Source organism: Acanthochromis polyacanthus, chromosome 7 (assembly GCF_021347895.1).
Source record: "Acanthochromis polyacanthus isolate Apoly-LR-REF ecotype Palm Island chromosome 7, KAUST_Apoly_ChrSc, whole genome shotgun sequence".
Classification (NCBI taxonomy): domain Eukaryota; kingdom Metazoa; phylum Chordata; class Actinopteri; family Pomacentridae; genus Acanthochromis; species Acanthochromis polyacanthus.
The window spans coordinates 1,833,009-1,854,446 of record NC_067119.1 but is presented as its reverse complement, the minus strand read 5'-3'; the positions used below and the strand labels follow the sequence as shown (position 1 = coordinate 1,854,446).

At 40.0% G+C, this 21,438-nt stretch overlaps 1 protein-coding gene and 1 long non-coding RNA gene across 2 annotated transcripts; both read left to right on the top strand.

Moving 5' to 3' along the window:
* Window positions 1–157: 157 nt before the first annotated feature.
* LOC127534721 (uncharacterized) lies at window positions 158–8,711 on the top strand. The gene is made up of 3 exons (XR_007943087.1): window positions 158–802; window positions 7,108–7,155; window positions 8,642–8,711. It is a non-coding gene; the product is annotated as an uncharacterized LOC127534721 (long non-coding RNA).
* Window positions 8,712–9,264: 553 nt separating this feature from the next.
* Window positions 9,265–15,281, top strand: LOC127534836 (GTPase IMAP family member 8-like). The gene is made up of 4 exons (XM_051951097.1): window positions 9,265–9,270; window positions 9,344–9,422; window positions 13,681–13,740; window positions 13,962–15,281. Exons 1-4 carry the CDS (start codon window positions 9,265–9,267, stop codon window positions 15,230–15,232), a joined length of 1,416 nt encoding a protein of 471 aa, XP_051807057.1. The 3' UTR covers window positions 15,233–15,281.
* The last annotated feature ends 6,157 nt before the right edge of the window (window positions 15,282–21,438 follow it).

Here is a 21,438-nt window from a genome sequence, read left to right as displayed (position 1 = left end):
AACTTCTGTATTTTACACACAGAAACATAAAGCTGTGTCAGTGCAGCACTCAGAGAAAATGATGTTTGTTTGAATAATAATAAACTTTAGAACGGAACTGAGAAGTAAAAATGTTTCAAACATCCAGAAAGTGACGAATCTTCTTCAGTTTGAATCAGAGTTCAGCAGGAGAATAAACCAGAATAAAACCTTCAGATAAAGTGAACGCAGCGTGTCTGTGTGTGGACGGACATGTAGAAGTGATCATTTTCAGTTTAATCTCAGATCAAACACTTCAGTTTCACATTTTACTCCTTAAACAGCAGGAATGAGTCTCTAATGGAAGTTAAAGTGAATTCAAAGGTTCTTTAAAGCAGGAAATGTTTGTTATTTTCTAGAGTTAAACATTAATGCAGGTTGTAGATGAAGTCTTGTTTGATAGTTTTAATAACTTGTTGGTCTGGTTCAACCACATCAACACACCTTACAGAAATATGAAGGAGATCACATGATGCTGTCGTCTGATCAGAGTTCTGCAGATAATCAGCTCCATCTGAATGAACAGCATTAAAATACTGCTTCCACTCTGCTGTGGAACAGAAACACTGTTCAACTAATAACTGTGGATCATTTCACTAGTTGTGCTTCCAGACATTTTTACACCAATATTAAAGCCAAAATAATCCCAGAAGAACAGAGGCAGTGCAACTGGAGGGCACTAGGACCCAGGGACAAGGAGAGAGCAGCTCACCTGTCCAGATTCAGCACAGGTGAGTCAGCCTCATTCTGACTCCTGTCATCAGTCTGAGTGGACGTTTCTGAGGTGAGTCCAGCAGAGAGTTTCTACTGACAGGTTTATTGTTGGTGTCTTTTACAGAATGTTTATTAAGGAACGTGTCTGGATTTTATGAAGTTTTCTGTTTGTTTTACAAAGTAGGTCTGAGAGAATCTCTGTGATTCTAAACTGTGTTTCATGTTGAATTTACAGCTATCTAGTAAGAACCACAACATTGGTTCTAAGCCTGATTGTTTATTAGATGCAAAGGATCGTTATGTTGTGATGACTGAGATGAGCTGATGAGGTTTTGGGGAAAAGCGTAGTCTGAGATCAGCAGCAGCTCATGGACTGGTGTTCAAGATGAAGTGGTGATATTCAGTGAGCGAGGCAGCTGTTACAACAGCAGTATAGATCATAGGTGACTGTGCAGATGCCTGTTCAAAACACACGTCAGTAAACTGTTTAAATGTTCTTGATGTCAGCTTTAACATTAATCCCACTGATGCACACGCCTCGGTTCATGAAAGAAAAACTCAAATAGAGTAGAACCTGTCCTACAACTTTAGACAGGGGGTGTGTCTACCAAATTTGGTACACATATGCAGCACATCAGGCTGAACAAAAAAGTCAGTGACAGCCACATTCCAAACCCAACAGGAAGTGAGCCATTTTGCGTTGAATGTCAGATTTTGCCCATTTTTCATTTTTTCTAGAGTGAACTCCTCCTAGGGGGAAACTCCAATTCACCTCAGATTGGGCCAGTACATACAGGAGGCCTTAATGATCCAAAGTTATTAAAACCTTTTTCCAAAGTCAGAGGGCGTGTCCGTGGCGGCCTCTGGACTTTTGATCCTTCGCCATGAAATTTCAAATGCTGTGTAAATGCCCTGAACATGCTCCAATCTGCCTGAAACTTTACATGTATGATCAGAGTCCTGCCCTGATCACATCCATGTGATGAAATACACCCCCTGTCAGAAGTTGTAGGACAGGTTCTACTTTATTTGAATGAGACAGTGTCCTAAAACCTTTGACAGGGGGTGTAATTTGAATCTGACAAAAGTAATAACTAAAAATTCTATGAAAATTAACCAATCAGCATCAGACATTGCTTTTGAACTGTGGTTTAACAGAATTATTAAAAAAATTAACTCATGAAACAGGCCTGGACATAAATGATGGAACCCCAGAAGCACATCAAGAACAGAACAGTGTCCTTTCTGTGAAACATGGAGGATCTGTTCTGTTCTGGAGCTGCTTTGCTGCATCTGGAACAGGGAGTCTGAATCTGTGCAGGTTCAATGAAATCTGATGACTATCAAGGTATTCTAGAGAGAAATGTGCTGCCCAGTGTCACAAAGCTTGGTCTCAGTCACAGGTCATGGGTCTGTAACAGGATAATGAGCCAAAACACAGAACTAAAAACACCAAGAATGGCTCAGAGGAAACATTGGACTATTGTGAAGTGAACTTCTATGAGCTTTGATCTAAATCCTGTAGAAGGAGCTGAAACATCTGGAGAAGGAACCCTTCAAACCTCAGACAACTGGAGCATCTGCTGATGAGGAGTGAACCAAAATACCTGCTGAGAGGAGCAGAAGTCTCACTGACAGTTACAGAAATGGTTTGATTGCAGTGATCGCCTCAAGAGGTTCTGCAACTAAACATTAAGTTAAAGGGACCATCATTTTAGTCCAGGCCTGTTTCAGGAGTTTATTTTTTAAATAATTCTGTTAAACCACAGTTCAAAAGCAATGTCTGATTTTAATTGGTTCATTTTTATAGAATTTTTATTTATTATTACTTTTGTCAGATTCAAATTATTTCTGTGACCGTTGTAGGTTTTTCTTTCATTACCAACAGTGTTGTCCATGTGTGTAGTTATTGCTCTTTTCTGACTCACTGTTGTTCAGTCTACCAGTAAAATACTCGGTTTAATGAGGACTTCCACCTAACTGAGTGGAAATAGAGCCTAGCTTCTGTAGAGTGTGATGATCTACACCAGACTAACTGGTGACAGTCTGTGGCTTCAGTCCGACAGACAGAAACAGCACGAGAATCACTACTACTGTTTTCATAGATTACTGCAGTTAAACAGCTGGATCTGAATTGTGTTACTTTCAAACACATTTCAAGTAAAACTATGAGATTCTAAAGACATCAGACCACATCTTAACCAGTGATTTCTCATTCCTGCCTCCAGAATGTCGATGCTTCCATCTGATTTCCCCGTTATTCAGGATTTATTTATTTCACTGGGACATTGTAAGTGAATCAACTTTGTATTCTATAGTATCAGTGCATTGCAAATTCAATGCACTGATTCTATAGAAGAAATTAAAGACATTTGTATTTCAAAACACATAAAACAATAATAAACAGAGATGAGGATATTTATGAATCAGCCCACCCTTAAACTAGTCCTGTGTGGAGCATCCACCCACAGATGGAGACCACCAATAGCTGTCAATAAATGTTTTTCTTTAAAGTTATCTTTATTGGCTTTATTTGACAGGGTTAGTAGAGAGGCAGACAGAAAAGTAGAGAGAAGACCTGCAGCAAAAGACTGTGAGCTGGAGTTGAACCCAGGCTGCTGCATCAGAGTTCACAGATCAGTTTACAGATCACCTGCTCAGTCAGCTGAGCTATTTGGGAGACCCAGAACATGTGTTTTAGTGAAAGGAATTGATGTGTTTTCTCAATGACATCACAGTTTACAGTAATATGACAACAGATTTCTGCTGCTGGTTTGAACATGAATGTCCTGAATTTTGCTAAATTGCTGCATTTCAAATCCAATATGTTAAATAAGACACTGTAGCTACAATGTGATCTAAACCTTCCAATACTGTACCAATATATTGATGTTATACTGCAACACTTTGGTATTCTGTTCTCACACGGCTTGGTGAACTTCTTCTTAAATAACGTTCTCACCGTGTGCTGGTCTCCTGTCTGCTGCTTTAACAGGTTTTAACAGGAATCAGTGATCACAGCTTCACTGCTTCCAACTGCGCCGTAGTTTTTCTGTCTTATAGCCCAACAGCAAATGACTATTAAAATGAGAACGCCTCTTATTTCTAGATATTTTTGTCAACACCAAAATGGATAGAACAGCAAAAAATCTCATTTAATAGACAAAACTGTCCAATTGTTTATTTCCTGGTTAGTTGTTAGGGGTCCTGAAAAGCCACGCCTATAAAACATCTGTCTCAGAGACGCTGGAATCACCAGTTAATATGAACACTAGTTAATCTTGAACACCGGTAGACCCCCTAAAAAAAGGAGGCAGAAGTATGGGGGGGGGGGTTGGTGGGACATGAGAAGGAGAAAGAACAAGGCGTCAGGGCAGAGAGACATGTATGTGGAGAGTGGAGCGAAATGACCAGGTAAATGTTATTGTAAATTTTTTGCTGGAGGTTCGTCACCTATCGGGTGGAGCACCTTATCAGCGACAATTATTAGGGTGACCATACGTCCTCTTTTGCCCGGACATGCCCTCTTTTGAGAGGCTGTACGGCTGGCATTTATAAAGTCCTTCAAATGTCCGGGTTTTTTATCTTGCCTAGCTTGAGCGCGTCACAGACCAGTGTATTTATCATTCACGTTGAATGGTTGCTTTGGAAACACGCTCTGAGAGGCGGAGTTTGAGCCGAACCCCGGAACGTGAATTAATCATTCACAAAGCAGTACAGAGGCGCTCCACACTCACTCACTCATCGCAGGCTGACAGGCAGGTAGGCACACTGCGAGAGAACACTCGACCCGAAAGCAAATACCGAAACGCAAATGTCATTTCACTGATGAAATGTGAAAAAAGTACCCCTGTTTTCATCCGGGTCGTGTCAAATGGGAGGCAGAATGTACAGTCTGCAAAGCTGGGACTTATGTCTCTGTAGCTAATAAGAAAAGGAAAAAGAAAGAAAAAAAGACTGTTAACTTGAGGTATTATTTCTATATTTTTTTCATTTGCTATTAGACACATTATTTTGAAGAATGGGCTAACTGAACATTGAAGAACAGACTACCTCTCTTTTTTCTTTTTGTTTAATATTTTGAGGCATTATTTCTATTTTTACATAACTGATAATTGGGAGGTTATTTTGAAGAATGGTACTCTACCTCACTTTTCCTAACTAAGGTGTAAGTGTCAGACTTAAGAGAGATGATTATTTCTTATTTTGTTAAACATCTGAATACATGTGTTCCTACACAACTTGAGTCAATAACTATTAAAGACTAGAGCATGCCATATTTGTATGTGACTGATTATATTGTTTAGGAGAATTGCTTTAAATTAATAAATATATTATTTATAAAGCAACTGTTTGTGAGTGTTTTGGGCCATTTTTCTGTATATCCAGGTAAAGTGTTCTTTTCTGGGGAATTCAGAATATCTGTTTAACTGAGTTAGAAGCACAGAAAGCCCCCTGACCCACGGAAAACCCCTAAAAATGGGGGGGGGGGGTGAAAATTTTTCGCGCGCGAGCTGGAAGTGTGTCCTCTTTTCAGAGAAACAGAATATGGTCACCCTACAATTATAAACAGAGCGCAGGGAAACAGGATGCCGGTGCAACCAATCATTGAATTACAGGAGTAGTTCTTTAACGTGCCAATATACTGGTACAACTTCTAAATAACGTCACCCAAACGAACAGCCGGCGAGGTAGAGGTCCATTAAAACTTTGAGTCTCTGTCTTAAAATCCGTAGTTAAAATCCAGGGGGGACCGGAGGTAAGGTGCATGAGGTGCAGAAACCTCAGCATCCAGCAGTCTTTTCCTGGGCCCGGACTCTTCTTCTTGAAGGCCGCATGCCAGGCAGAGCTGAACGCCCTGCCGCTGTGAGTGTGTCACATTGTAACGTTCCGGGTCTCTTTTCCGCTTCGCCTCGGCGTTCCCTGCTACCCTGGTCCCCAGCCTTGGGCCGTCTCCTCTTGCGTCCCCTTTCTGGTCGCTCCTGTCTCTCCCATCGTCCTCCACAGACTTTTACAGCCCTCTCCTTCCAGCCTGGCGCCTCTTTCTCTGCCGTCCATTGGCTCCTGGAAGGAGGAAGGGAGAACCTGACAGGTGCAGCAGATTTCCTCATAAGAGGCGTTCACTGGCCGTGGGACATCTAAAAAACATGCAATACAACTTAAACCACCAAATAATTCAAACCACACAAAACATGCAACACATGCAAAATTAATCTCTAGAACAAACAATAAAACCAGTCCCAACTGCCATGTGACATATAGACGTAGGACAGGAAGGAGGGTGATTGAGGGGTGGTCCTGCTCCTGAACCTCAACTAAAGAATATATATCTCCATTTAAAATTCTGGCTGCTGTCCACTGTCTCCTTTATCTTATCTCTAGAACTTGTCTAGTCAGTTGTTTTACCTACACATTGTTTTTAGAGATTCATTCTGTAGTTGCAGAACAGGAATTTGACTGTTGATCTGATAAGATTTCAGCTGTTCTTTGGTGGTTTGGCTGTTTTTCTGTTTAGTTTTTGAATGAAGAATGAATGAACTTGTATGTGTCTGTATTCAATCAGAGAAGTGAAGTGAGAAAACCCAGCAGGAGTTCTTCATCACTGTGGGTTAAACTGAACTGAGTTACTGGTTAAACTGGGGAAACTGGGTTTAGTAAACTGGGCCTTGTGTCGTTAGTTAAATTCTCTAAAAGCTGTTTTTCAGCACATCAGGCTGAACTGTGGTGCTGACTGTTGATCAGAAAACGCTGCATTTAGTGCTGCAGATTCATGGTTTCTGCATCAACGCTGTGATGGTGATGAGGGAATGTGACGTAGTAGTTACTGAAGCCGTGCTACGAGGATGGGTGTATTGTACAATGTAGAGCTGGTCAGTTGTGTACTATGGTGCAAAGATGACGGCAATGAGTTACTATTCTTGTTTTTTTAACTCATGGAGACTAGAAGCTTCTCTGAGCACAAACGACCAGCAGCTTCTACTGATGACTGTGAGGCGTTTAGGGAACATCTGTAAACTGCTGAGTCTAACATTAAGCAAATAAAATATCCACCAATAATTATGATAAAAACTGTGATCTCAGTATTGATCTAAATAATCCTGATTATTATTTTGTCCAGAATCATGCAGCCCTCATCAGCTGTATAGAAATATTTCAGATAGAAGAACAGTGTCGACCAAAAACAGGTTTTCTGTTTGCAGTTGTTAGTTTGAACATTTAAATCAGCATAAAGACAAAAACTATTTTACATGCATTTGTCAGTCTTCTACCATGTGATACAGGTTATATTGTCAGTTTTATTTAAATGATATAACTGCACAACACATACAAATACACAGATGAATATGATGAGTGACCTTATCTTTGTATTTCCAGATGTTTTTGATTCTCCAAAGAAGAAATCCTCTGTGTTCATCATCCTCAGTAAGTAAACTCAGACTGGACAGCAGCTGGACACAGATAATGACTGACTGTTGTTATTCTGTATTTTACACAGAAAAAACATCTTAAGGGGTAAATTCAATCTAAACAAAACAGTTTATGGACTAGAACAGGAATAACCAACAGTCAAGATGAACTCAAGACAACAAACTGAGTGAGACTGATAGAAGTAATGAGGTGGACTTACTGACCATGAAGACAGACAGCATGTTTACAAACTACACTGTAATACCAATTTATGTGCTTATGGAGATACATGTGTGTTTGTTTGGGCAGACAGAAAAAAAAATCTCAAAAACAACTCTCCATTTGTCACACTGATAAAAATATCCATAAAGCTGCAAAAGTCTTCATGTTGAGGTCACATATTTCCAAAATTAAACATTTTTAGCCACAAAAATGTCAAACATTAAAGGATCAAAGCACTGGGAGCATTTTAAGTCTTTAAATGAGTCTTTACGTCGACGTAGGACACCTGAAGTAAACTCAGACATTAAAGAGGAACTCCACCTGTGGAAATCCTCTCTGTTGAAGTGCTCACCTTGCCGCAGTGATGTTCAGGTGAACTCCAGGACTCTGTGACATCACTGCTGGCTGTGCTTCCACTTCTCAGGTGTGTTAAAGGTGAAACAGCTTTGAACCACAGATGGCAGCAAAACACAACTTCTTCCCTCCAGTCAGTGGAAGCTGCAGAAACCTTCCTGATGAGATGAAATGTCTCTGAGAATCCACAACAAGTCCAGGGTTTGATGTAAAACTTGGATTTTTATTCCTTTAAATGACTAATTAACTAATTAGACAAATCTCCCAGAACTCTGCAGTGTAAAAAGTCATTCCTAGAACCTGTTCCCTCCACTTAGAGAACTGCAGAGTTACAAGATACAAATCTCATTTAGACTTTGAAGTTACAAACTTTATTTTCATTGGTTGTGTTGACAAAATAATGCTGCATCAACTTCATATTTAGTGTAATTTAAACTCTAACCTCTGTGTTAGTTGGTTTAAAACTAAACTCAAGTTGAGGTAAATGAATGAAAGTGTCTTGATAACTTCATTTTTCTTCATGTTGAGTTCAGGATTTAAAGCCTCTAAATATAAACACTGGAGCAGCTTCATTTGAATCTGACAGTTTGAAAACTTCTGTAAATAAATACAGGAAATAAATATGGAACACTTCAGAAATCATTTTAAAAAATGAGGAAATACTCATTTTTGTCATAAATTACCAACTTTAAAATGTCTGTTTCTGCTGCCAATCATTAAATAAGGTAATTCCAGTAATTTAATGTAGTTTGTTGGTTGAACATAATTCCATTGAAAGTCTGTCTGAGGTCATAAAGATTGATGCAAACAGTTTTTAGTTGAGTCCAGACATTATTTCAGAGTTTATCCACCAACATGTCAGAGCAGACAGACTAATGAAGGTAGAACTTCCTGTTTAATCTCACTCTGTGTTTTAACCCAACAGATGTGATTTCTTTCTGGTGGGTTTCCAGCAGAGGGCAGCATGGCAGCAGCACCTGGTGAGTCCATTCAGGATTTATGGCACCTGGATGTTACCTGAGAGTTCATTTGAGGGAGTTGCTAAATTTGTTTAATTCACTGGTAGAATGACAGGCTCTCATATATATATATATATATATATATATATATATATATATATATATATATATATATATATATATAAAGTTATGCTTTTAGCCTTTGTTATCAAGGACAGTGGAGAGAGATGAGAAACGTGGGGAGAAAAGAGTGGAGGAAGGACATGCAGCCAATGTAATGTGTGTTTATGGGTTGTCTGCTCAGCCAGTGGATACGGTGGCCGAGACCCACCATCACTGCAAATAAAACAAACGCTGCAAACAAAAAGAAACTTCGCTGCAAATAAAAAGAAACGCTGCAAATAAAAAGCCACAACGGAAGTGGATTACTGGGGATTATTTTTGCCGATACACCGGTGTGAGAAGAAGAACAAGAAGTAGAAAAAGAAACAAGAACAGGAGTAGGACTTGGAAAACGAATGAGAAAGTAATGTGTTATCTGGTTAGGCCATGTAGCCCCAGGTTTGAAGGTTTGAAGCTGAACTGGAGGATGCCGGTGTGTTGTTAGCCGTCAGTTGTTTCCACCCGGATGTGTTTTCATTCCGGACTCATTCATTCTGTCCGCTCAGGCGGACGGGCGCCAGCGGCGAAGGATGGTTCGCCCGGGGCGCAAATCTAGCCAGGACCGAATCTGTGTGTTTTTCTGGGGTAGACACTGTTCTGGAGTGAGAGCGTGCAGTGGAACATGTTACTGTGTTTTGCTGCATATTGGAGTAAAGTTACCAAACTCGATTGTCCTCTCGTTAGCCGAAGCTAACAACACACCAGCATCCTCCAGTTCAACTTCAAACCTTCAAACCTGGGGCTACATGGCCTAACCAGATAACGCATTAAAAACTAGAAAAGCGCTCGGAGAGCGCAGACCTCCGCCAGGCCATCTGTCTGTCTGTGTGTCTGTTAACAGCATAACTCAAAAAGTTCTGGACAGATTTTCACCAAATTTTTACAGAATGTCCGGAAGAGCAAAAGTAACAATCGATTAGATTTTGGAGGTGATCCGGATCCAGGATCCAGGATTTTTTTTGACGGACTCTGTACAATTGAGAGACCCCGTCACCCTCACAGATCTTCTCAACATTGTGGCCCACATGAATATCCAAGCTTGCGACTCGGACATCATCCCTCACAAGTTGTTTAAACAGGTTTTCCCAGTTATCACCTCCCACCGCTTCAGTATCATTAATTATTATTAGGGTTCTAGGCATGCACATCAGGACTGGTGCAAAATTTCACATTTTATAGGAGTTGCGCATGTGTGTGCCAAAATGGCTCCATAGCGCCCCCTGCAAAATTGAAAAAAGTGGTCTTTAGGCCAACTGCCACGACGTTTCATCTGCAGCTACAATATTTGGTGGGCACGTGCAGCACATCAGGACACACGAAAAAGTCAATCACGACCACGCCCTAAACCCAACAGGAAGTCGGCCATCTTGAATTAGCTGTAAACTTTTTGAGATTAATAACTCATCGTGGGTAAGTCCGAGAGACCTCAAATTTGACCAGTATGTGCAACCCTGTTTCCTGATGAAAAGTTATCAAAATTCTCAGCAAAAGTCAAAGGGCGTGGTCATGGCGACTCCCAAAATATTGATCCTTCGCCATGAAACAGGAAGTGGTGTCTAACTCTACTGAATATGCTCCAATCTGATTGAAATTTTACAGGCATGATCAAAGTCCTCCCCGACAACATCCATGTGGTTATGTGCATTAACAGTCATAGTGCTACCTTGTGGTATCAGGAAATAGACTTTTTTAACACTTTGATGTACTATTCTTAGCAAGTTCATCAGTTTCACCTCAAATTTGGTGACAGAAGCCGAGATATGTTGATGATGATTCCCAGAGAAAATAATGACTTGTCATCAAAGGGCGTGGCCATGGCGGCGCGGTGAATTTCGATTTCTTGCCATGAAAGTTAAATTATTCATATCTCAGCTGCAAATGGTCCAATCTGGACAAAACTTCATGTGATGGACACCAGTCGGAGTCTGAACACATCCACACTCATGAATTTAGAAATACTCATAGTGCCACCTATTGGCAATAACAAGTTTTTGTCATTAGATTTGCATGTACCATGAAGTGATATTTTATCATATTATTCTAGAAATTGGACAGCTCAGTGTTCATGCCTTGATGATCCCACAGTGTGAAGATTTTGACGATTCATAAAACGCTGTTGCCGTGGCAATGTATCGTTGCCATGACAAAGTACTTTTTGACAGCTTAAAAATACTCAGAAGCTCGCCAAAATTTCCACAAATATCTGTATTGGCGAACTATTTCACATTTTAGCAAAATTGCACATGATTGTCTCAAAATGGCTCCATAGCGCCACCTGGAATACTTTAAACATTTACTATGGCCAGTACGTGTCACCTACAGGCATGAAATTTGGTAGGGGTATGTAACTCATCAAGACACACAAAAATGTAATTGACACCCATGCTCCAAATCCAACAGGAAGTCAGTCAATTTGAATTATGTGTCATATTTTGGGACAATTTTGGGGCATTTTTGACAATTTTCAAAAGCTATATACTCAAACAAGGTAACTTCAATAGAGCTGAAATTTGGCCAGGATGTACAGCAGGCATCACTGATCAAAAGTTATCAACATGTTCTACAAAAGCCTGAGGACGTGGAAATGGCGACCCCTGGAATTTGACAATTCGCTGTGAAACAGGAAATGCTGCGTAACTGTCTTGAACATGCTCCGATCTGTCTCAAACTTTAAATCTATGATCAGAGTCCTGTGCTGATAGCTTTCACATGCTGATATACAGTCACAGTCATAGCGACACCTGGTGGATGTAAGGAAATGCTCTATACCAAGTCTGTACATGCCCCGATCTGCCTGAAATTTTACGTGTGTGATCAGAGTCCAGCCCTCATCATATCCATAGGTCGACATAAACTCTCGGTCGCAGCGCCACCTGGTGAATGTGTGTGGGATCACCGACCAGCAAAGATGTGAGGACCCGTCCAACGCTGCTTGCAGCTTTAATTCATCTTTTAGTCTGGTTCAGTCCCACATTATTTTAAACATTCTCAAGAAACCAAATCTAGATCCAGCACTTCCTCAAAGCTCCTGTAGATCACAAAAATCGTTGAGAGAGTGGTTGCCAAGCAAATTTCAAAAGCAATTCAAAATTATTGTACATTTGACAAATTCCACTCTGGGTTCAGAAAAAAAAATCATAGCTCAGAAACAGCACTGCTAAGAGTTACTAAAGACATCCATATGAATGCAGACTTTGGTAGTCTGACAGTTTTTATTTGATCTGAGTGCAGCATTCAGCACAGTCGACCATAAAATACTATGAAACAGGCTCAAGAAGTGGGTGGGCATCTGTGGAACTGATTTTAACTGGTTTTCATCATACCTGACAAACAGAGTATCAAAGTCACAGTTGACAATTTTTTCTTCATCTGTCCTCATGTCCTGTGGAATCCCTCAGAGGTCAGTCCTTGGATCATTCTACTCTCAGACTAGAATTTGTCAAATGTATATCTGCTGTCCCTTGGTCATATCAATCATAACTGCACTCCCATCTCCTACCACTGCTATGCAGATGACTGCCAGTTATACATGTCATTTAGCCCGGACAATCAGGACCATCTGTGCTCATTGCAATCACGGACTGGATGGCAACCAACTTCTTTCACCTAAACACAGATAAAACTGAAGTCTTGACTATTGGTCCCAGCCACATTTCCCACAATAACCCCCAACCTTGAACCGGTTTCTACCAATATAACAGATCAGCAAGAAACATGGAAATCATCTTAGATTATAACCTCAACTTTAACCAGCACATCACGACTCTGGTTCAGTCATGCTATATACAATTTAGAAATAAGTTTTATGGCTCTTATTCAGGTTGTTTTCTCCTGACTAGATCCTTGCTGGTGTTGTATATACACTCAGATGTGCGTCGCTATGGATAATAGCATCTGCTAAATGGAATTGGAGAATTGTAGAAATACTGCCAAAATTAAATAAATTCTCTCCAAAACATAATGGAGCAACCTGGACACACACACCTTCATTTTCTCCCACCTGGATTACTGTAATTCTCTATTCATCAACACCTCAGCATTGAATGGTTACAGTTGGTTTAAAACTCTTAATCAAGACTGCTCACAAACACTCAATGCAGGAACACATACGTAGCTCCAGTTCTGGCACAGTTACACTGGATCCCCATTCATCATTCAGTTCAAAATTCTATTGCTTACATTTATATTTCTATAAGGCTTGGCCCCACTCTACAAATCAGAACTTTCAATACCTTACTCTGCAGTTCAATGCCTGAGATGTCAAACCCAGCTACCAATCCAGGATCAAAACTAAGAGGGACTGCTGTGCTTTTAATGTTTCAGCCTCAACTCTGTGGAACAAGTTCTCTCTGACGGTCAAAGCAGCTGAGTTAGTTCCTCATTGTAAATACCTTTTATAATCATGTCTGCACAGACAAGCATTTTTATAAACTTTTGTGCTTGGTTCTTGGTTTTTAACGTTGCAATGCTTTCACTAATGTTTCAGTTCTTGTCATGTTTTCTCCAGTGTTTTGTATATTTTAATGCTTTGTAAAGCAATCTGTAACTCCTATTTTGAAAGGTAGAAATTAGGTTTATTACTATTATTATTATTTCCTGTACACACAGTTGTTGAACTGAATAAATGTTATTTTGGACTAAGTGGAGGAAGAACCAGAGCTCATGTTGTCAGAAACAACTTAAATACACTGCAGGCAGCTCAGCAACAGTTAATGCAGAGAGAAGATTAGAAAACATCTGGTCCTGTTTCTGATAAAACCACAGATTAAACACAGTTTGGTATCAGCAGTGCGCAGAAAAATGAATGGAGAAATTTAAATTCTGTTTTTCTTTTTCCTCACAGCTCCAAAACGTGGGCGACCCCTGGAGCGCAGAAGCAGCTTTGGACTCCTGCCACCTTACTGTGAGTTTTTAAAGATTAAATTTTATCAAATGCAGGCCTGATGTGTGTTTTATTGGTTAAAGTTTTGTGTTAAGTTGTTGTTCTCATTGCAGAAATGTAAAACTTAAAAACAAATCTCACATTTAAATTTCATGAAACAACGATTTGAACGTTTTATTCCATGGACTGACGTTCACTGATTCTCTGTTCACTTTGCGATGCTTTATTTGTCTTCATTCCAGTGTCTGAGCTGAGGGTTGTTCTTCTGGGGAACAGCTGGTCTGAGAGGAGTTCTGTTGGGAATTTATTACTGAAAGAACCTGTGTTTAACACTGAGGAAGAACCAGACCAATGTCTGAGAGTCAGAGGACAGATAAAGGAGAAGAAAATAGTCCTCATCAACACTCCAGATCTGCTGAATCCAAACATTTCTGAAGACAAACTAAGAGAACATGTAGAACTCTGTGTGAGACTCTCTGATCCTGGACCTCATGTGTTCCTGCTGGTTCTACAGCCTGAAGACTTCATTGAGGAACAGAAACTCAGGATCTGCAGAGTCCTGGAACTATTCAGTGATCAATCATTTGATCGATCAATGGTTCTGATTTCAGCATCCAGAGAGGAGAGCTCATTTGAAAACTTCATGAAAAATCCGTTCTTCAGAGACCTGATCAGAGAGTGCAGCAACAGATACTTGTATCAGAAGAACCTGGAACGTTCAGAGCTGCTGACACATTTGAGCCAAATCGTAAAAGAGAACACCAGAGAAGATCTGAGCGGTGAGCAATCTGAAGATGCTGGTTTAACCATGAAACCAACATCTGAGCAGAAAAAAACTCCTCTGAACCTGGTCCTGTGTGGTAGAAGAGGAGCTGGGAAGACTTCAGCAGTCAACGCTATTCTGGGACAAAGAAAGTTTGGTGGACCTGAAGACTCATCAGAGTGTGTTAAAACCCAGGGAGAGATGTGTGGACGTCGGGTTTCCCTGCTGGAGCTGCCTGCCTTGTATGGAAAACCTCAGGAGGCAGTGATGGAGGAATCATTCAGGTGTATCTCCCTCTGTGATCCTGAGGGCGTCCATGCCTTCATCCTGGTCCTACCTGTGGGTCCCCTCACTGATGAAGACAAGGGAGAGTTAGAGACCATCCAGAACACATTCAGCTCTAAAGTCACAGACTTCACCCTGATTCTGTTCACTGTGGAGTCAGATCCTACAGCTCCAGCTGTTGTTGACTTTATCAGACAGAACAGAGACATCCAGGAGCTCTGTCAGAGCTGTGGAGGAAGATCTGTTGTTGTCAACATGAAGGACAAGCAGCAGATCCCAGAGCTGCTGGATCAAGTGGACAAGATGAGACTGTCAGATCAGAAACCTCACAGCTACACAACAGGAACGTTTGCTCATGGACAAATGGAAAAGATCCTAAAACTGGAGGCTGAAAACAAGAAACTGAAAAACCCTCATGTGGTCACCTGTAAGTATTTCACTGTTTTTATTTTCTGCTGTAGCTGATTCTCCTAAACCCTGTTCTACATGAAGTTCATACTTTAAATAACTCTGTTTGGTTTCACAGCGGATAAAGAGCGGCAGACCTCAGAGAGTCTCAGGATTGTTCTGATCGGGAAGACTGGGAATGGAAAGAGTTCTTCAGGAAACACCATTCTGGGGAGAAAAGCGTTCACAGTCAAAGCAGTTCAACAATCAGTCACCAAACGTTGTCAGAAGTCAGTAGGTGAAGTGGACGGACGTCCTGTTGTCGTGGTCGACACTCCTGGACTGTTTGACGGCAGTTTAACTCCTGAACAGGTTCATGAAGAGATGGTGAAATGCATCAGTCTTCTGTCTCCAGGACCACATGTCTTCCTGCTGGTGTTACAGATCGGCAGATTCACAAAGGAGGAGAAGGAGACATTAAAACTCATCAAGAAAGTCTTTGGAAAGAATTCAGAAAAGTTCACCATTGTTCTTTTAATCAGAGGAGATTCACTGCAGGCAGATGATATGTCTGTTCAAGATTATATTGAACAATGTGATGATTCCTTCAAGAAGCTGATCTCTGACTGTGGAGGAAGATACCACGTGTTCAATAACTATGATAAACGAAACCGAACACAAGTCAGTGAGCTGATAACAAAGATTGACACCATGGTGAAGGAAAATGGAGGAAGCTGCTTCACTAACGAGATGCTGCAAGAAGCTGAAGCAGCAATCCAGAACAAAATGGAGAAAATCCTGAAGGAGAAGGAAGAAGAGATGAAGAGAATGACGGAGGAGCTGGAAAGACAAAAACATGAGGAAGAAAAGGAAGAAATGAAAAGAAGAATAGAAGAAGAGAGAGCTGGAATTGAACAGGAGAGAAAACTGAGAGAAAAGCAACTTGTAGAAATGGAGGAAAACATTAAGAAGGAGCGTGATGAGAGAAAGAAAGAACAGAAAATGAGAGAAGAAGAAGAGAAGACCAGGAAAGAACAGGATGAACATCAGCAACAGAAGTGGAAACAAGAACGAGAAGCTTTGGAGAGAAAAATGAAGTCAGAATCAAAGGAAAAGGAGAACATTGACAGAAAACTGGAGGAGAGTAGACGAGAAATGAAAGAAAAACAAGAATCCTGGGAGAAGAAACAAGAAGAATGGTGGAGAAACAGACGTCAGGAAGATGAACAGAGACGTCAGGAGGAACAAGAAAGACTGAGAAAGCTTCAAGAGGAATATGATCAGGAGAGACAGAGACATGAAAACCAAAGAAGAAAAGAAGATCGAATCAAACGAGAACAAGAGGAGAGAGAGAGGAAAGAAAAGGAGGAAGGTTACAAGAAAAACATGGAGGAGATGAAGAAGAGATATGAAGAAGAAGCAAGAAAGAAAGCTGAAGAGTTCAATGAGTTCAAAGAGAAATACAGCAAAGACTTTGAAGCTCTGCTGGAAAAACACAGCGAGGAACTGAAGGATCTGAAGAAAAAGCATGAAGCAGAAATAAAACAGAAACAGGAAGAACACAGCAAAGAGTACGATCTGTTGAAGAACCAGTTCAGTCACAAATAAAAGGAACTCAGAGAAGAAATAGAGAGAAAAGAGAAAGAAGTAGAAGTTAAAGAAAAACAAACCTACAAGATGAAATGAAGAACAAAGAAAAACAACTTAAAGAACTGGAGGACTTGGAGAAAAAGCAACAACAAGAAATAGAGGATTGGCAGAAAAAATATAAAGACAAATGTACGATCTGCTGATGATCCTTCCACTGCTGGAGCTCTCAGTTTCCTTCAATCATCGTTCAACATGATGCTACAGATGTCATCACTGAACTCCACCATGTTCTCCTTCATGGTCTCCTTCAGTGTCTGTTGACCTGTGGTCAGTGATTTATATCAGAACCAGGAGGGTTTGTCCACAGATATCTGGATGTTTCAGGAGTTTTTATTGGAGCAGCTCAGTGCTGTTCCAAAAATGGAGAATTATTTTTGTGCTGTTTTTTTTGTATAGAGATAATTTTTTGCTTCAGAAATTTCTGTAGTTCTAGTAATGTTTTGTTAAGTTCCTACAATGTTCTTCTTCAATGCATAATATTCTCCAAAGACGTTCTAATAATGTTTGGTGAGAACACTGGTTTTGCTCCAATGTTCTTCCAATGTTTTCCAAATGTTGTATTCAGAACATCCTTATTTTGTTTCATGGAACACAGTGGGAACATTAATGAAGTGTTTTCTCAACAACATTCCTAAAACATCCTCAGAATATTGGATCTGTGGTCATTTACTGATAATCCACTTATATTGTTGCAGGAACATTTGATAAAAATGATCCCAGGCCTCAGCATCGTGTATTGTTGCTTTCAGAACGTTCTTCCTCTGTGTAGCGTTCTAAGGAGCAGAACATTCCACAGCAACACAAAGATCCAGAGATCCTCTCCCAAAGCTGTAAATTTGATAAGACACCATTTCAGAAGACAGCTAACCAAAATTCACCTCCAAATGGAACATCTGCTATTGGATGTTTGCTACTAAAGGACCACTCATGGCGCTCTTGGAGACAACAGGATGCCTCCTACCTCCACAGAACCTGATAAGGTCATAAAGTGTCAGCTGTGAGGAAAACCACAGGGTTGGCATTCTGACCTGATCTCCCTAACTAGCACCCAGAACTTTCTACACAGGAATGGACTGAACAGTTTACATCAGAACAAGGATCACAGCTCACAGACCACAGCCATGAAGACACAGAGACTTTTCACTTCAAGCATGTCTTCTCCCCTATGTCTGATTTTTCTTATTAGTCAATGTATATGCTTGTATGTTTACCCATGTTGTATGTTTACCTTCATGTAGCCTAAAGTCTACAGTTTGTAAGTTTATTCTTATGTTTACACGTTTAATATTATCTCAGAAACCATAAGAGACAAACATGTTGTGTTTGGTGTCATTTTAATCACTTCTTCTGTGTTATTTCAGATCTGTGATCACCATAAATATTGAACAATTGGATTTCTACATTTAAGAAATGAACTAAGAGCACGTTTGAAAGGTATTTGGCCTCTGACCTCTCCTGGGCAGTGAAGCTAACACCACTTCTTGGGAGGAACACATCTATGATTGGTTAGATGCTGATTTGAATTTGGCTCCAAAACTTTCTATATAGAGGAAAGTCACTGGGATGCGACTGGGCTTGTTGAGGGGTTTGTCTTGGGCTGGACTTTGCTTTATGAAAAATGTAACCTGGGCTTTTAGAGAAATTCAACTTTGGCTTGTAAGAATGGGCTTTTAGAGGAAGAGGATCTCAGAAAATTGGCTCTTAGAAGAATGCATCTGGTTTAAGAATTGCTTAAGAACTATAACAACGCAAATATTTCCTTGGTAACTATGAGCTTTGACTCTTAGTGTTTGTACTTTGCCACACTTTTGCAACACAAACCTGCCAAAGTGCCTTCTTGTCTCTGTGTTCCTGAACGTCTCATCCAGCAGATCATCACAGCAGCCTCCCTCTCACTACTACTAGGGCTATGCAAGTATCACTTTCCTGCTGCTAAACGGGTGAATTTACAAATTACAATTGGTTTTCTAATTTTCAAAGTCGTTCTAAATTCATCACCTTTTCAACCAACTGCTTCCAGTGACGATCACAGTTCACTAGTTTAACCGCATTTATTCATTCATTTATTCATTGTTGTTGTTTATTGTTTGGTTAATAAATGTTTGTGTGTAATTATCATCGGTTTTACCGTGTATTTCTTTGTTTTGGAAACTGGAGGTCAATGAAATCAGAGTTTACGACTTTCATAGTGAGACTGATCAATTCCTTTTTCATCAAAGTGTCTTTAAGGCTTAGTTTAAATTAACAGTTTAACTTGAGGAGCACGCTCACTTTCAGTCACTGATACACTAATATGGAAGATAACTACTGATACACAAACAAACAACAGAAATATTGAGCTGTAAATGACACAAGCACAGGAGAAGTGCAATTATTAATAAATATGAATGAATGCAGATCATCTGAAGGGTCAACAACAACAACAACAACAACAACAACACGCCCGTCCTGTTTGTCTCTGGAGCTGACTTGAATTTGTCTTCAGGCGTCCAGAACACGGTAAGTAAGAACATGGTGGTGCTGATTCTGACCCGTAAAGACCCTCGAAAAGCTACGTTTCTGAACACAACTCAGACTTTAAAAGCCACATGAAGAGGACATTCAGCAAAAGACAACAATAGAACACATTTTCAAACAAGCATTACTCATATCTGACATATAAACAATCCACTTATCACCAAAAACCTCTGAAGTTAATGTGGTGAAGCAACAACAGCTGAAGAACAACAATCTACAGTCTGGATCCTGTCCTCCATGATGATCATTAAACTGCTTTGGAGTTGCTACTGTGTTAACCACAGTGGTGGAAAGTAGTGCTTTTATTTCTTCCTCTGTCAGTCTGTTCCTGTATGATGCATAAAACTGTTCAGCTGCTGTGTTTCTAAGATAAACTGGACTGTAGCTGATCATTTTTAGTACAAAATGAGGAAAGAGGAGGCAGAAATGGAGACTCAGACACACCTGATGATCATAGAGCAGACAGGAAGACCCAGACTGAAGAAGCAAAATATTCAGTTACAGCTAACACAGTAGTAGGACTGTAAAACTATACAGGTATTAATCACAATAAGGATTTTAGCCTCCCAGCATCATATGAACACGATCAACTGCAGTATTAATATTTAAAATGCTTCATGTTTATGTTCTGTTTTCTAGAAAAGAAATCACTCGGTTTCATTTTGGACAAATCTGACATTAAAACAACTGAATTCACTCTTTTACTGTAATTTCTGCTCACAGCTGTCTGACAGCACTGAAGCTACCTGACAACATCTGTTCAGAGAACATCTGGAAATTGTCTGTCAGCAAATGAGGTGAGTCTGAAAAGTTAGTCTGCAGCCTCGTCAATAAAATGTCAGAAAATGGTGAAAAATATCTTTCAGTGATTCCCAAAGTCCAAGAAGACAAATGTCCTGTTACCGTCGTAGAGGAGGGAAGAATCTAGAAAATATCCACATTTAGGAAATTCCAATGAATTTCCTGATTCATTCATTGAATTCTTCCACCGAGTTTTGCCACTGAGTTCTTCAACTCTGTTCTTTCACGAAGTTCTGCCACCAAGTTCTTCCACTGAGTTCTTCCATTGAACTGAAGCAGAATTACTTCATTGAGTTCTTCTGTTGAGTACTACCACTGAGTTCTTCTATAAAACTGAAAGAGTTTCTCCACTGAATTCTTCCACTGAGTTAAACCACTGATTCCATCCACTGGGTTCTGCCACCAAGTTCTTCCACTCATTTCTTATACTGGGTTCTGCCACTGAGTTCTTCTGAATACTCCCACTGAGTCCCTCCATTGAACTGAAACAGAATTCCTTCATTGATTTGTTTAATTGAATTATACCACTGAGTTCTTCTTCTGAGTTCTTCTACTGGATTCCTCTAGTCATTTCTTCTATCGAGTCCTGGCACTGATTTCTTTCACCGCGTTCTTCCATCCAGTTCTGCTACTGAGTTCTTCCAGCGGTGACTTCAAATGAGTTCTTGCACCAAGTTCTACCATCGAGGTTTACAACCAAGTTCTTCCACAGAGTTCTACAACTGAGTTCTTACACCAAGTTCTTTCACAGATCATCTCAGGTGTCTCACGTTCACTGTGAGGATCTTCTGAGTGAAGCCAACAGAAGGAAAACCTTTCTAAACGTTACATGAATGTGAACCAGCGTCTCCTCTGACAGTTTTATCAGCTACATGTACAACAATTACACTAACACAACACGCTTCAGCTGTTCACATGAAACTCCACACAAACATCGTTAGCTTAATGCTACATTAGCTTTAATCAGGCTACGACTGAGCAGCTAGCTCGGTTAGCATCGCTAACATTAAAGCTAACATTTACTGGATGCTAACGCTCTTCTCTGGTCATCACAACAGGACAAATGAAAAAGGAACGACTAAATGGAAAAACAAAATGAAAACCAAAGAGAAAGTTTACCTTTATATTTATTTATTTAGTTATTTATTTATTCCTCTTTATATTTCCTATTTTTTCTTATCTTTTTAACAGATTTTTTAACAGATGTTTTTAGTTAGTTTTTTCTCTTTATATTTACACATTTATTTACTTTTTTTTTTTTTTTTTTTTACAGATTTATCTTTTATTATGACATTCCTGTGACTCCATAGAGGAGG